The sequence below is a fragment of the Neovison vison genome, chromosome 6 (assembly GCF_020171115.1).
Source record: "Neovison vison isolate M4711 chromosome 6, ASM_NN_V1, whole genome shotgun sequence".
Lineage (NCBI taxonomy): Eukaryota > Metazoa > Chordata > Mammalia > Carnivora > Mustelidae > Neogale > Neogale vison.
In genome coordinates, this window is record NC_058096.1 from 204,815,836 (window position 1) to 204,831,466 (window position 15,631).

Consider the following 15,631-nt stretch of genomic DNA (forward strand, 5'->3'; position numbering starts at 1 on the left):
CTCCCTCCCACAAAAGTCCAGCCCAGAGGGCTGAGGAGATCAGGGGCCAAGTGGCCTTAGCCAGCTGGGATTGAGGGACCCTATCCTGGGAGACAGCACGGTAGGGAACAGACTCGAGACCCTCCCCCAAGCAGAGCGGGGCTGCAGCCTCTGTGGAGGTGGGAGAGATAAGGTCCCAGACAGGCAGACACGTGCTGCCGGCCGCCTGCCCCACCCTCCCCATCCAGTGCCACGGCTCTGCTGCCGTTGCTAGGCATCTGTAAGGCCCAGGTGGGCCCTACCTGTCGTGGAGCAGCCTTGTAGCATGAGGTGGGCATGGGGCCCGGGCAGGAGCAAGGCCGCCTCCGCCTGCCCGCCCTCCTCTCACTTGGCAGCAGCAAGCAGAAGCCATTAGCGCCTGGCAGCCCGTGTCCCATGGCTCTGACAAACGCCTTAAATGTTGTCGCCAAGGCTCCAGCTGTCCCGCCGGCCGCCTTTACTCCTCGTAATAACCAAGTGTCGACGCTGATTGCAACAGCGGGATGCAGCCAGGATTCAGAGCAGCTTTTACCCTGGGCGTTTCCACCTGGCAACCGGGCTGTGCCCACCCCACCCTCCACCTCCAAGCCTTTGTCTGCCCGGCGGCTCTTCCCAGGCCCCCGGCATGGCCTCTGGGCCAGCTGGTGCCCAGCTTTGTGTCCCAGGTGGTGCTCATGCGGCCGCCACCAAAGCTGGTGGGTAGCGATAAGGTCGGGTCTCAGGCATCCTCACCCAGCAGAGTGATGGCCTGAGTGGAAAGGTCTGGCCCCAATTCCTACTCTTCTGGGTAACCTCTGCAGGGAGGCCCTGACTTTGCCTTGGTTTAGGCTCATCTCTCTGCCTTGGCGCCCTTGCCGTGGAATGGGAATAATGACTGGGCTTCATGGGGCTTAGAGGGAACATGTGTGTGAAGCAAGATGCAAATCTTGGCGCCCTGTGGAGGAGGCTAAGCCACACTGGGAGCACAAACACCTGTGGGAGAGTGAAGGCCTGCATCAGCTGCCTTGGCCTTGACTGTCCTCTCCCCATAGAGAAGCCCGTTCATTCCCACCTCCACCACTTGGCCCTGCTCAGGCTCCCACTCGGAGTCGCCTCCCTTCTCCCGTCCATCTGGCCTTGTTTCAAGTTTGGTCTCTGCCGTTGCCTCTTCCCAGAAGTCCTCCCAGCTTGATCAAACCACCCTCCTTGCCTGCCGGTTTTATGTGGTCATCCAGTGGGTCCTAGATGTTCGATATTCTCCTCTCATTTTCTACCCTCATCCACATGAGGCCTTATGAAGTTGAGACTACTAGAAGCCCTATTTTAGAGATGAGGCCACCAAGGCTCAGACAGGGGGACGGTCACCATGTCACACATGCAGGATGACTTGGGATGCACTGGCCTCTAATCAGGGGGATAAACAAAGCCCCAGTCTCCCGGGGGCTCTGTCAGAGCAGCAGGCATCCTCCCTCCACCTGCCTCCCCCCGGCCTTACGGGCTGCCTTCCTGAGACACCCAGTTACAAGCTCCCGCGTCCAGGTGGTTGACTTATGAGGTCTCTGATCACCAGATCGTTTGTTTACAGCTTCTCTAACCTTCCCATGATGCTGGAGGGTGATAGTCAGAGAAAGATAAAGGATCAGCGGTCTCTGCCCGCTCACCAGACTCCCCTGAGGGATGCAGAGGTGATGGAGCAGGTGGTGACCATGAGGCAGTGGGAGGTGATGAAGGTGGTGCTGGTGGAGGTGCTGGTGGAGGTGCCTGTGATGACAGAGGTGGAGGTAGTGATGCCGGTCATGATCGGTGATGGGAGGACCAGTGACAGCACAATCGTGGTAGGGGTGATGAGCCGTGCTGGCGTTGGTTAGGTGGGGATCAACAGTGATGACGGAGGTGGCGGTGATGGTGGTGATGGGAGTGACACTCTGGTGGCAATGGGGTAACGGTGGTGGCAGTGGGGGTGATGGAGCTGATGGGCTCCCCGTGGAGTGCACCTCATGGGCCAGTCCACCGGGCAGCCCTATCCCACATGGGGGGTGTGCCCTCACTGGAGGAAGGGTGCATAAGGCTTGATTCTCTTTTTCTTTTAACCTTTAGCAAGCACAGCCTTCTGGGTAATGAGATGCAAATTGACAGAAAAGACAATGAGCCAGCCTGCGGCCGGTGGGGCAGCTTGTAGAGTCAGGCTGATTGCCTCCGTGCCAATTTGCATGGCATTAGCCGTGCACGTCTCCTCCAATGGGGCTCACGTGCTTCACCAGAGGTCACCTGGATGGTTGCGTCCAGCAAGGGGTATTTCAGACCAGGGGCACGGGCAGGGCCACTCTGACCTTGATTTGAGTGGGTCTTCAGGATTTGACTCAGAAGAGTCTGGGCCTATGGGGAAGGCTGCTGGATGGGGGTAGTAGGGGGCAAGGAGAGGTTTGGGCTTCATGGTCATCCAGGACTAGGGACAGGCCAGAGGTCCAGTTCCCACGTGTGGCAGGTCTAGGAGGTCTGGTTTGACTGGCACCATGGAACCATCCATTGCATGTGGTATGACGGTGACACACAGGATCTAGGCAGAAGAAAGGTTTGGCTGGCCTGGGATGCCTCAGTATAGGTCCAGGCTTACCTCTAACTGGCACCATCACCTGGGTGGTCCCTCCAGGCCTTATCTCCCCGAATGTGCAGTGAGGCCCTTGGCCTCATTGTCTTTACAATGAAGGTGATGGTCATCAAGTTCTGCTTATAGTGTGCTCAGCAACAGTGGCCAGGGCCAGCTTTACATGTGAAGGTCACACACAGCAGCCCTCTGAGCAGGCCCATCCCTGGGCCTGCCCAGTTGACCAGTTGATCACTGTCCCAACACTCAAGGCAACTCCTGGGATCATTCCTGGAATGTGACCCCGGGGACCTAAGCAGGGTAGGACCCAGACAGATGGCCAAACCCGGCCCTGTGGGCCACCCTGGCAAGATTGCCTGCCTCTGTCCATGGTTCTGAAAGTCCAGGCCCAGCTTGCCCTGGGGTCCCTACTGTGAGGGGACCAAGGGGCCCCTTTCCTACTGCCCTGCTGTCCGACCCCTGCAACCTTTCTGACCCAGTGCAACTCAAGAGTCCACCCTACACCCTCTGCCAGGACAGAGGACAGTGGGGAAGGAGGCCCTTTCCCTCTGCCCTCCACCCCAGCCCAGCTACTGCCCCCTCAGGCATGTCCTGGTGCCCCACCAGCCCCACCTCCCCTTTCACTGTCCCACTCCCTCTCCCCCTGAGGTTGGGTCTAATCAGAGCTAATCAGAAAATTATGAGCTGCCTGATTACTGATTAGATTCCTAATGTTAATAGAGTCGAGAAGGGCCCGCTCAGGCTGTGTTTTAGGAAAAAGTACAAAAATAACATCATGGGAAGAGAGCATGGTGGCTGGGTGGGGGCTTGGGCTCTACTGTCCTCATAGGCAGGGAATCACACCCCTCTGTTCTAGTTGGTGGGGGGCGCTCAGACTCAGCTTTTACATGGAAGTACATTTCATAACAGAAAGACCTCCTAGCACCCCTAAATTCTCCCAGCGAAACTGCTACCGCAGGCAGCTGTTAGTATAGAGGCCTCTACCAAGTTCTGTGCTCGGGACAGTAGGACCGAATTGTAGTGGTATATGGGTGGGACATAGAGAAGAATTACAGGTGGTGGTACACTGCATGAGGGCAGGGCCTAGCCTAGCATGGGTCAGGCACACAGTAGGTGCTTAATAAACATTTGTTGACAGGAAAGGGGGAGGGTCATATCAACCTCTTCCCCCTGGAACCACCATGTTCCCATGTCCTGTCCCTGGGTCGTGATTGGGTGTAAAGACATCTGAGAAAGTTTCTTGGAGGAGGGGGTTGGATCATGTCTAGAGAATGCATTGGTCTGGGGCCAGAACAGGAAGACAAACCCCTGGCTGACTTGGCCAGATGAGGAGCCCGTGTCCACTACCCCCAGCCTCTCACTCTGGCAAGGCCTCAGTGACTTTTGCTTCCAAACCATTTCATCATTGACTTGGCAGCAGCTGGGTGGGACTGGTGGATGAGATTTTTAGTGAGGCAGACATCTTCAGTTCAGACCTCGGAGGCAATCACTTGCCCCCTCTGCATGGGGTACCCTGTGGGGCCTGTACTCAGCCTCACTCTGCTCACACCTTTATCTCTGCACCATCTGGAATCCCTGTGTTCTGTCATCGGTGCTGCTTCTGGCGTGGTCTCTGCCATCTCCACCCCAGGCAAATCCATGGCCTCTAAGCCAGCAGGTGTCTAAGGGCACCTCCTGATCTCCCCCCCCCACCATCTTACTGACCAAGATGGAAGCCTGCACCCAGAACCAGGGCCACACTTCGGTGAATCAAGCGCCTGCCCTCAAGAGACCACACATGGGGGGAGCCAGACAAAGTAGTGATGGAAGGTGCCACAGGGAATTCTGGAAACCAGGCTGACCAGAGCACTAGGCTTCCTGCAGGAGGCAGATGTGCAGGCTTGGGGGCTGGGGGTGGGGTGGTAGTCCAGGCTTAGGGTGCAGCACAAATGAGGGCAGGGAACCTAACATGGTGGGAAGGCAGAACTCCAGGTCGTCATGGGGCAAGAGTGACAAGGTTGGCAAGGCCAGGCCACACATAAAGGGTCCCCATAAAGGGTGGCAACAGGAAAGTGGGGCCTGGGGGGACATGGGCCTGTAGGGGTGCCTGGGGAGGATGAGTTTATACTAAGCAGCTTGGGTAGGAGTCTGAAGTTGGGTTGAGGGTGGTTCTGAAGAGGTCTGGTCAGAAGGGAGAGGGAGGTCACAGGAGTAGGGGGATTTGGAGGGGACCAGCTTCCAAGAGATGGACTTGGGGAAGTGATGGCCCAGCTTGGGTAGAGTTGGTTGAGTAAGACATACAAATGGGCCCTCAGTTCCTACCTAAGGCAGGGTTGGGCTGGAGGACAGGGAGGATGCTGGGGTCCAGTGGACAAAGGCAGTGATAAGGAGAGGGACAAACAGTTCATTGGCATGAGCTTCAAATGAAGGCGGCTCAAGCCAAGGTCAGAAGGCCCAAGAGAGAATCCAGGATTGTTTTGGAGCAGTCCAAAGGTCCCTGGGCAGAGCTAAGGGAAGGGGCAACCTACAACCTGGAGCTATATCTCCAATACCCAGAGTGAGTCTGCCTCCTGCTCTCTGTCTTGACCTTGTTGTGCATCTGCATTCCCGTGGCCCTAGGAGAGCCCAGGCAGGATTCTGGTCCCATATACAGGTGAGAAACAGGTGCGGAGAGATGAAGGCAATGTTTCCCAGATTTTGCACTGGGCAGCCACTCGGCTTTAGGAGCTGGGGACTCCTGGTCTCTGTGGCAGGGCCATTGTCACACACAGACACGCACACACACCCATGCCCTCACGTGCTTGTCTCCAGAACATGGCCTGTTGAGGGAGAGGAGTCAGCGATACACTTTGATAAATGGTGTGTCGCCCATCTCTGACTGGAGAGTGGCCAACAGCCCTGGGCCTGACATCCTCACCTGATGCTATCTGCATGTTTTTTAAAGGAATGAAAGATACATTGGTGAATTACACTGGGTCATCCTTCAGAGGGAGGAAACCTGACAAAACTGGAAATTTTATGAGAAATTCCACCTGGCTTACCAGGGACTGAGTCCCCTGTACAGATATGCAGATTTCATGCTGAGACTAAGGTGGTGCCAGCTATGTTGGTGGGTTCTTACCCCTGTTAGCCCCCTGAGGGATTGTGCCAATTGGACCGAACTCCCTCAGCCTTGGAATCCACATGGCCCAACCCTCAGCTCACCCTCGTCAGGGGTAAGGTGCTTGCATATGGCTGGGCTCTGGGGCCATGGCCCAAACTCTGACCTGTGTGTTGGATTTTTTGGCTTATTTCTCAACAGGAAAACTCTGATGGGTGCCCGTCAGGGGACCCAGGAGCAGCAGCAGTGACCGGGCACGGCAAGGCCCCAAGAGCCAGCCCTATGCTTCTGCCCTCAGCACAAAGCTGTCCACACTCATTCCCTCCTGAAACGACCCAACACCAGAGCTGAAATTTCCAGAGGGTGGACTTCAGCCACGGTGCATGACAACTGCTCTGTAGATTCAGGCCAGCGCCTGAGAATGTTCTTCTCACCCACAGGGGCCCCTCGCCCCTTGCCCCATTCACAGTGGACACATTTGGATCCTGCCCCATGATACCTTGGACCCAGCTCTTTCTAGACTGAGGGAGGTTCCCGTTGAAAGCTAAAGCAGCAAAGCCAGTGGAATTTATGTCATCCCCCAAGTGCCAATTCACCTCCTTTCCTTCCTACTCTTCCTACATGGCTTCCCACTCCTGATGTTAAACTGTCCGGTGGAGGGTAACGTATCAGTCGTAGGAGAGAGTGGGTTTTTTAAGAAGTCCTGCCAGGCACAGTACAACACAGGAACCTTCCCTGGGTGCCCGGGGATGTTCCAGGAAATCCTGTGCGGTCTGAAATTCCAGCCCCTGGGGTACCCAGTTCCCCAGCCCCATCTCCATCTTTAGCCCAAGCCACCCCTCCCTTCTTCCTGTCTTTCCTGGGAAATTAGAACAGGGGCTGCCCTTGCAGGCAGGACCAAGAAGGCACAGGAATCGATAACCGAGGCCGAGATGCCCATAGAGAGCAAGCAAGCCCGGGCCTGGGGGATGGAGAGCCGGGAGCCCCTACAGAGGGGATCCACAACTCAAATGAGTTTTTTCCTGGTACATGTAGTCTGACCTTTTTTTTTTTTTTTCTTAAAGAAAAAAATCCATTTTACTATTTTTTTTTTTTTAAATCAGCTCGTAGAGGACGTGTGCAGCTGGTAAGGGAAAAGGTCAGGGAGCCTGTTGGCCGCCAACAACCGCGCAGGCCCCACGTGATGGTTGTCCCCCGAGGTGCCCTTCACTTCGAGGAGCGTTAGTGATTTTCCCCGCGGTTTTGGTTGCCGGAGTTTTGGTCTGAGGTTTGAGTGTTTGTTTGTTTTTCATTGTTTTGGTGGTGGTTTTATCTTTCGGCTGAAGGTCAGGTTCATACAGAAAGGGTGGGTCGGAGGTGTCATGGACGGGAGCCAAGTGTGTCCGGTGTGGACAGATGCAGCAGGATGGAGAGGGTGGGAGGGCAAGGCCAAGTGTGGTCCCACCCCAGTGCACGGGTGTCTGTGGCGCATTCGACAGGAAGGCAAAGCCACAGGCATCTCCTTCGACATGGGTCCTGGGCAGCCCACTCTGCCCATCCGGTGTGCTTCTCTCTGCCCCTCAGAACCCAGCAAACTGGGGGCTCAGGACATGACCTGCCTTTGGAAGGTGTCACAGATGGTGGCATTCAGAGTCCTCAAGGCTGCCATCACTCAGGCAGCAGGTACCAACCGTCCACACGTGCACCTCCCCCAGGTCTCAGGTTGTGCAAGGACGTGGCCAAGTTGGGATTCTCCTGGTTTCTGACTGTGGAAGTAACCACTTGGAGCAGGTGGTAGACAGACAGACAAATGCTCACTCAAGCCAAGGTAGCAGGAAGAAAGAGACCCACAGGGCCGTGACCCTCCACCCCACCTGCGCACCTACCCCTGTCGTCAGCCCTGGAGCTCGAGCCGCTTCCTTGCTAAGCTGCATCTTGCTTCATTATTATGCAGATATTTTAATTATGCAGATATGTTTTTAGACAGTTTTAAATATGTATATTATTTACTCATTAGACCATAACAGCTCTGGAAATTGGAAATCTGTATTTAGTATCTATCAGTGCACAATACGGGGCCCGCAGGCAGGGAGGGAAGCCGGATGGCGGCGGTGGCAAGGCTGGGTTGTCAGGGGCTGCTGGACACCCTGGTCCTCAGCCCCTCCTGAGGTCTGGGCCCATAGGGGGTCAGCTCAGAGCAGCGTCTGGAAGGCTGATCCACTCTCCTGAGGAAAGGACAAAGGAGCGGCTTCTCAGGGGCAGGTGGGGGGCATCTGAGCCCAAGCAGCAGACCTGTGTGGCCAGACCTGTCCTTCCCTGAGATGCTCACCGTCCAACACTGCTGACAGATCGGGGTTGATGCCCCTTTCTACCACTTCCCTACCAGGGGCCTGGGCTCGTGACACCTATGCTCTGAGCCTCGGTCTGCTCTCCTGTAAAAGGCAGGGAAACTGACGACTCCACCTCTCTGGTGGCTTGAGGAGGATAGAAGGGGGAGGGTGAAGAAGAGGCCCAGACTTCCACCTGTTACTGGATGACCTATACCTGTCCGTGAAGCCCTGGCCCAGGGGAGGTGCCAGGGACGGGGTCTGGTGTCCTCTGTCCCCATCCCCTTCCTTGAAATCCTTGGGCAGTGTCTTCAGGGCATCTGCTTGGTGCTAGGACGTTGCAGCCCCCAGACTCCACCCTGGGCCCCCCATCCTGGCTTCTGCCGGGCTCAGCCCTCAGTGGCCCAGATCTCAATAGCCTGCTCCCCATGAGTTCAGAGCCTTTCATCCTAAGCCTCTAGTATCCTCTTGGAAGAGGGAGTAACTATGACTAATTAAGCTCAAACACCTCATACAATCTTTCCCTCTGGGCTGCATGAAACAAATCCTATTTGATAGGCAGTCGCTCCCCAGACCCGTTCGGGCTCGACCAGCCCTGGGGTGAGAGGAGGAGGCTCAGGAGAAGCGAGGCACCCAGCACTGGGGGAGCAATGGGCCCCCAAAGAGGAGGGAGGAGCCTGAGAGCTCCAGCCCCCTCACCCCAAGCTCCACCCCTCCCAGAGGACAGCGGGGGCTGGACCCTCCAGCTGTTGGCCTCTGAGGGGCAGCCACCATGTCTCCAGGCCCCTCATCTGAGCTCACCGCATCCATAGCAATGGAAAGATGTTTTACTTAGTGAAATGTGAAGGTGTCTGCCAAGGGGCTACTCGGCAGGGGAGCTTCGTCCCCAGCCCAGCACACCCCGAGTCCTCCTCTTTCTTGCCTTTTCCTGTAAGAACGGTTTCCGGAGCCGAGGGAAATTGATTGTTAAGTGAAACTCTCTGATAATTGCCTCTGAAATGCCCGCTGTTATTGTGATGGACTTGGCCGTGAGCAGCCCTGCTCAGCAGTCTCACCGTGGTTCCCTCCAACGCCTTGGCTGCGATGGGGACGTCTCGGGCCAGGCCAGCCACCATCAGCAACTCTGCGGCAGTGTCTCCCTCCCAGCCCACCCTAACCCTCCACGATGTGATGAGAAGTGGCTGAGAAAGAGGAAGCCATCCACCCAGGGTCCCACACCTGGCTGGCAGAGCCAGACTCCTGCCAGATCTCCACCCAGGTTCAGAGATATTCTGACTTTAAATTAGTGGATGTTCCTTGTGCACCTACGTGTGCAAGGGGCCGGCTTATTGGAAAGAGCCCTCACCAAGCTCAGAGCTCAAGGAAAAAAGCAGTGAGATGTGACGGGGACAGATGCAGGCTTGGCAGGGGTCAGGGAGTGGTTCGGAAGAGGATGGGGCTAATACCTCAAGGGTGAGGGAGCAAACCGCTGAGGAGTCTGGGTGAGGGGACACAGGGCAGAAGCAGAATGTGCTAGGGCCTGGTAGCAGGAGAGCCAGAGGCTGCTGGTGGCTGAGGGGTGAGAACGGACCTCATCTCCCCCACCGTCCCAGAAAGGCAGTATCCTGGACATGGGACCAAGCTGTGCGCCCACTCCTGCCCCTGACCAGCTGGAAGTCTTGTAGGCTCTGTCTTCCCCTCTGGGCGTCAGTTTCCTTCCCCATCCTGCCTGCCTGGAGGCCATCATAAGGACCCAGGAGAAGCAGGAGGTTCATGCTCTAGGAGGATGAACCTTAGAGCAGGGTGGGGCTGGGCCACAAGCACATCTCTCATACAGACTTGAGCCGGGCTGTGGGCTCTGTAGAGACGGGAGCCCAAGGCTCTGAGTGCCCGACAGGAAGGGAGTCCAGGGACCGGGCAAGGGCAATAGGAGGAATCCAGGGTAGGTGAGTCTGATAGGGCTGACTGGGGGGCTAGGGAGCACAGCCAGGCAGAGACATGGAGCAAGAGCCTTGCATGCTTGGAGCCCGCAAGAGACACCCCTAGGAGACTGGCCCCTCTGGGCAACTTCTGGGGGTTGGAGCAAGGGAGCTGCCAAGAACCTCCCCACCGTCTGAATGGGTACAGTTCCTATCTCCAATTTACAGACAAGACACTGAGGACCAGCAGGGGAAGCCACGTACTCAAGAAAGCCAGCTTTGGAACCCAGGCCAGGGCTGCCTGCCGCTTGGGGCCCCTCAGGCCTGCCTGTGGGTCAGCGCAGTCCTCTCCCCTGAGCCCCTCAGACCCAATGGGCCTTCTGGCAGCCGCCGCTTGCCCACTGCAGCCCCGTTCCGCTGCCTCCACCCTTCCTCCTGAACCCCCGGGCCTGTGTGTTTAGCAGTTTCCACACGTCCAGCGCCCGGGGATGGGCTGATTGATCTGTAACACCGAACAAATAATAATGGCTTGATCGTTACTGAGGATTAAACGTAATCCTTTCGCTGTGGCTATTGCTGCTCCGTTATTCACGAGTCAGCGGGCTGACCCAGGCCTTCGAGCCCGGGGGACTTCGAGGAGGCTACCCTACCCGCCCCCCGTGTCTCCCTCACCATGGCTGCTCAGCTAGGGAGCCCCGGTCCTGGGCCCATGCGTCCCTCAGACGGAGCAGAGCCCTGAGAGGTGGAAGGTGCTGGGGGCACCCCGGGCCCATAGGGAGGTGGGTACAGGAGAGAACAGCTCCCCGAGGCTGCGGCCCAGTTGGACACTTCAGCGGACGTCCGTTTGGTGTTTGCAGCCCCCTCAGCCCTGGCACTTTCCTGACCCACGAGGCCTGACCTGGGTATTCCCATACCCAGCCCTCACCTCATCCCCCATGAGGGGCAGTGGCCTCAGTGGAGCTTGAGGCCCACTCCGAGAAAAAGTCTGGGGTCTCCGGGAAAGGAGGAGGCCACTGAGGAGGAAATTGCCCAAGTCTGAGCTCTCGAGGTGCGGCCCGGGGGCCTGTTTCTTGGCTTCACGCGCTCCCGTCCAGCCCAGGTGCAGAGCGGGCGCAGCAGATGCTCGGCTAACAGTAATAATACATGTCATGTGTGCGTGTCCCACAGCAACGCCCTCTGCGAAAGAACTCTGCAGCCTTGTGAAGCAGGGGCCTCACCCATCTGCGGGGGGTGTTTATAGTTTAGGCTGAGAAGAGACCCCAGGACGGCAGTGCAAGCGAACCCCTTGGGACCTCAAGAAAGCTTTACCTTCTATGTGCAGAGCCATAGGGAGCTGCTGAAGGGCTTAGGGGCAGGGGCTGGCCACAAGATCAGATCCACATTTGGAGAAGAGATGACAAAGGGCAAGAAAGGACACAGGAGGGGCGCCTGGGTGGCTCAGTGGGTTAAGCCTCTGCCTTTGGCTCAGGTTATGATCTCCGGGTCCTGGGATCGAACCCCGCATCGGGCTCTCTGCTCAGCGGGGAACCTGCTTCCTCCTCTCTCTCTGCCTGCCTCTCTGCCTACTTGTGATCTCTGTCTGTCCAATAAATAAATAAAATCTTTAAAAAAAAAAAAAAAAGGACACAGGAGACTGAGGGACGAACAGTAGGTGATTTGAGTGACAGCACGGGTAAGACGTAGGTGACAGCGGTTCCAGCGTGGATGGGCTCATTCCAGGAGGGGACGGAATGCACTCCAGTGGGCCTGAGGGTCACCCCCAAAAGGTGTCCAGGACCCCTAAGATATGAGAGGTGTCTGGGTGTAGAGGTACCTGGTCCCCGAAGCTGGGTAAGTGGGGTGGGGTGAGCCACCCCACTCGGGCACTGCATAACAGGTGGGCAGGGGCTGGAACCTACGGAGAAGACAGAGTAGCAGGAGAGGGAATTGGAGGCCAGGAGGGACCCAGCATAGTGAAGTGAGGGGGTTTGACAAGAGAAAATTTCCTACCCTGTCCCCAAGATCCCCAGCCTCATAACTTTCCCAGCATTCATTGTTCTTAGCCTGAGGAAGAGGGGGAGCTAGGCCCAGCAGGAGTGAGGTTGGCCCTGGTCAGCCCTACCAACTGCCAGAGGTGACATCCCACCCCGGGAGAACGTAGGCCATACCCCACCACAACCCTGTTCCATGCTGGGAGGGAGGAAAACCAATCTCCCGCATCCCGGCCCCCATCTCCCCCTCATGGGCAGCTGCCAGGCTTTGTTAGAACCTCTCTTCTGGGGTCCACGTGCCACACCATGCCTGGACCAGGGCCTTCTGAGTGAGGGCGGGAGGCCAACAGGCTGGACCCACTGCTCCACCATGGGATGGAGGGGGGCAGGGGTGGAAGGCCAGAGCCCCTCCCCCACAAGTGTTCCCTGTCCCTCACCAGGCATGGTGGGCCCATGGAATGTGCCTTCAGACCTTGGTCATGGACTGAGCAAGACAAATGTGATTGTGAAGGCTGGATTCAGGGCCCCAGCCTGACCCATGCTATGACCTTGGCAAGGCTACTTACTGCCTCCATGCCTGGGTCTCTTCATCTGAGGAAGACATGTCGGGCCTAAACGGAGACAGCTACACGTGACATGTCACCGGGCTGGTGGTGGGCTGGCATGCAGCAAGTGACCTGTTCGTGGTGACGGTTGTCAATATGATTAACAAGACTTAATTGCGCTTTGCTCTGTGGGAGGCCCCAGAGGTCCATCTTCAGGAGTCTCAAGAGTTCCTGGAGGGACAGGATCCACGGAGGCACAAAATAAGAATCTCTGGGCAGCCGGGGTTCAGGCCCTGAGGGTGGCAAAGTACCAACGCCTCCTCCAGGAAGCCTTCCCTGACACCCCAAGTTCCCATAGCACTAAGCTTTCTTGAAGCAGCATTTCAGCTCCTCCTGATCTGGTGTCTGTCTCTATCTGTGTCTGTTTCCTCATCTAGACTGTGAGAGGGCAGGGGGAGAACAGGGTGTGGAATAGACGGACTGCTCACATGCAGAGGGGCTGTGATGGAGGAGAGTGCAGGATCCAGCCCCAAGGGATGGCCAGGCTTGTGTGGACAGAGGCTTGGAGAGCCATGCTGGGAAGGGGGACTTCGAGGAGGCTACCCTACCCGCCCCCCGTGTCTCCCTCACCATGGCTGCTCAGCTAGGGAGCCCTGGTCCTGGGCCCATGCGTCCCTCAGACGGAGCAGAGCCCTGAGAGGTGGAAGGTGCTGGGGGCACCCCAGGCCCATAGGGAGGTGGGTACAGGAGAGAACAGCTCCCCGAGGCTGCGGCCCAGTTGGACACTTCAGCGGACGTCCGTTTGGTGTTTGCAGCCCCCTCAGCCCTGGCACTTTCCTGACCCACGAGGCCTGACCTGGGTATTCCCATACCCAGCCCTCACCTCATCCCCCATGAGGGGCAGTGGCCTCAGTGGAGCTTGAGGCCCACTCCAAGAAAAAGTCTGGGGTCTCCGGGAGACCCTGGAGCAGGGACGGTGGTAGCAGGCCTGGGTGTGTGAGACGTGCTCAGGGCCTGAGCAGTTGGGCAAAGACGCATCAGCAAGGCATGGCTGTCCCTGGTGGCAGTTCACCCTTGACCTTGGCACTGGTGTGACAGAGTGGCAACGGGGCTTGACTCCAGGGCCTGGGTCCTACTGCATCTTGGGCGTCCCCCTGCGATCCTGTGGGCAGGAGATATGGCTGGCCTGAAGTACAGGGAGTCCCATGGAGATGGCACTCAGGTCACTTCATGCAGGCTTCACCTGTCCTATGTGAACCCAGCTGCCGAGGGAGGGCCCGCACAGCAAGCTAGGAAAGGTCTGGGGCCAAGGAATCTCTGAGGGTCTGGCAGCCTGGAGCAAGAGAGTCCCTGAGCCAGCCTGGCCCCAGGAAGTACTAGGGATGGAGAGGGCTGGGGCTGGGCGTGGGCCTTCCTCAGCCTCTGATCCCACTGTGCTCTGTTCCTCAGAGACTGGCCGACGCTGCTGAGAACTTCCAAAAAGCCCATCGCTGGCAGGACAACATCAAGGTAAGAAGTGCCGTGCCTTCTCCAGCCCCTGTGACCTGCCCACAGCCAGCAAGGGTAGATGTGGATTCGGGGGAGGGGGCGCTGCCCAGACTTACCGGAGGAGCACTGAGGGCTCTGTGGAGGGGAGCCTGGGACCGCAGCATAGCCTCCAGCAAACGTTTGAGGCTCCCCTTGATGCTGGGACACAGGGTGCAGAGAGGAACTTCTCACTACACGCTAGAGGAGCTGTGGGGGCCCCCAGGGGGCAGACAGACTACTCTAAATTGATGCTCCCCAAAGTTGTTTTCACCTGGGAGGTTAAGGATGGGCACAGACTCTGGAGAGACCCTGGGGCAAAGAAGTCCCTTGACTCCAGGACGTTCCAGATGTAATACACTGACCCAGAAGCGTCACTGCCAGAAGGGGACTCTGCCCCCCTCCTGGGATTTCCTGAGCAGCAATCTGTATTTCAGGAGGCCACCTGACTACGATCAGGGACCGGGCTTGTCACAGTTGCAGGAGCCTCTCCTTCCACCAGCAGAGCTCAGAGGAGCCCAGGTGCCAAGGGAGTGAGGGGTGAGAAACTGGTAGTAGGTCTCTTCTTGAGGGTGGAAGGACCCAGAATGTGCAGGAAGGCGGGGAAGCCTCACTGACTGCCAGTCTCAAACTCAGCTCGCCCTCACAAATGCAGGCAAATGTGCTTGATTTGGGCTGGGGCTGGACACACCTGTACCCTTTCCATCAGGCCAGCATCTCAGTGGGCCCCCAGGAAGCCAGAAGGTAGACTAAGGCAGGCTTCCTCCCAGACTTGGGGAACCCCCAATGCCAGGGATGGTGGAACCCTCAGGGACCAGGCCAGTTAGCCAGGCTCATGTGTCCTGCACAGTTGCTCCGGACTCTGAGCCACACCTTTTGGGGGTCTCTGTGCGAACCACAGGGAGAGGCACCAAGGGGGCTGCCTGCGGGGACCCAGGGCCTGATAAGGTGGGCTCGGCCCTTGCCACTCCTGCTCTGGGACTTGCACATCTGGTGCGTGAGTGGGTAATTACCCCCCTTCGACTCATGAGAATGCTGAGGCACAGGGTGGTCAGACTAACCTGCAGTACCTTTTGGTGGCCTAGATTCACAGCCGGGTTGTCAGGTCCCAGAAAACTCATGCCCATGATCCAGGCACCCCGAACCCGTCTGTTCCTCCTCCCTGGCCTCCATCCCCCCGGGCCACCCCGAGTCCTGCCTTGCCTTGCCCACAACATGGCATCCTTCCTATGCTGCCTGGTGGGTGCTGGGTGCTACCCTTTGGGAGCTCAGGTGGGGTTGGAGGTAACAGATGGTTGGTTACAGTGAGCACATGAGTGAGTGGACAACTCCTTGGACAGACCCTGCCTCCCAGGAGCTCAGGACTGGCCCTGCTCTCTCCCTCCCTTTCCACCACCACCACCCATCACTGGGTCCCCATGCCTCCTCGGCCCCCGGGATCAGAAACAGCATGGTGGCAGCACCCACCACTCAGACCATGTTCCCACCGATAAACAGCCTCTGCCCAGGCAAGTCGTTTTCAAGGCCCATCCCTGATCTGGCTGTTCCAGCCCCCTTGGCAACCTCATTCCTCACCCGCCTCCCCCTGTGCCCCGGCCATGCTGAACACCTCACTCTAGCCCATTCCTGATCTCTGCCTGGTTGCCTTCTGTTCCTCCTTGCCAGCTGGCCTGTCTGTCCCTTCCCAGTGAGGCCACTCCCTTGTCC

At 57.7% G+C, this 15,631-nt stretch overlaps 1 protein-coding gene across 2 annotated transcripts in view; it reads left to right on the plus strand.

Moving 5' to 3' along the window:
• The window catches only part of CACNA2D2 (calcium voltage-gated channel auxiliary subunit alpha2delta 2), a 139,365-nt gene that overhangs the window by 93,523 nt on the left and 30,211 nt on the right, over positions 1-15,631 (plus strand). For both annotated transcript variants that reach the window (XM_044253504.1, XM_044253505.1), the window contains exon 4: positions 13,850-13,909. In XM_044253504.1, the coding sequence (XP_044109439.1) occupies positions 13,850-13,909 (60 nt within the window). The remainder of the gene's footprint in view (positions 1-13,849; positions 13,910-15,631) is intronic.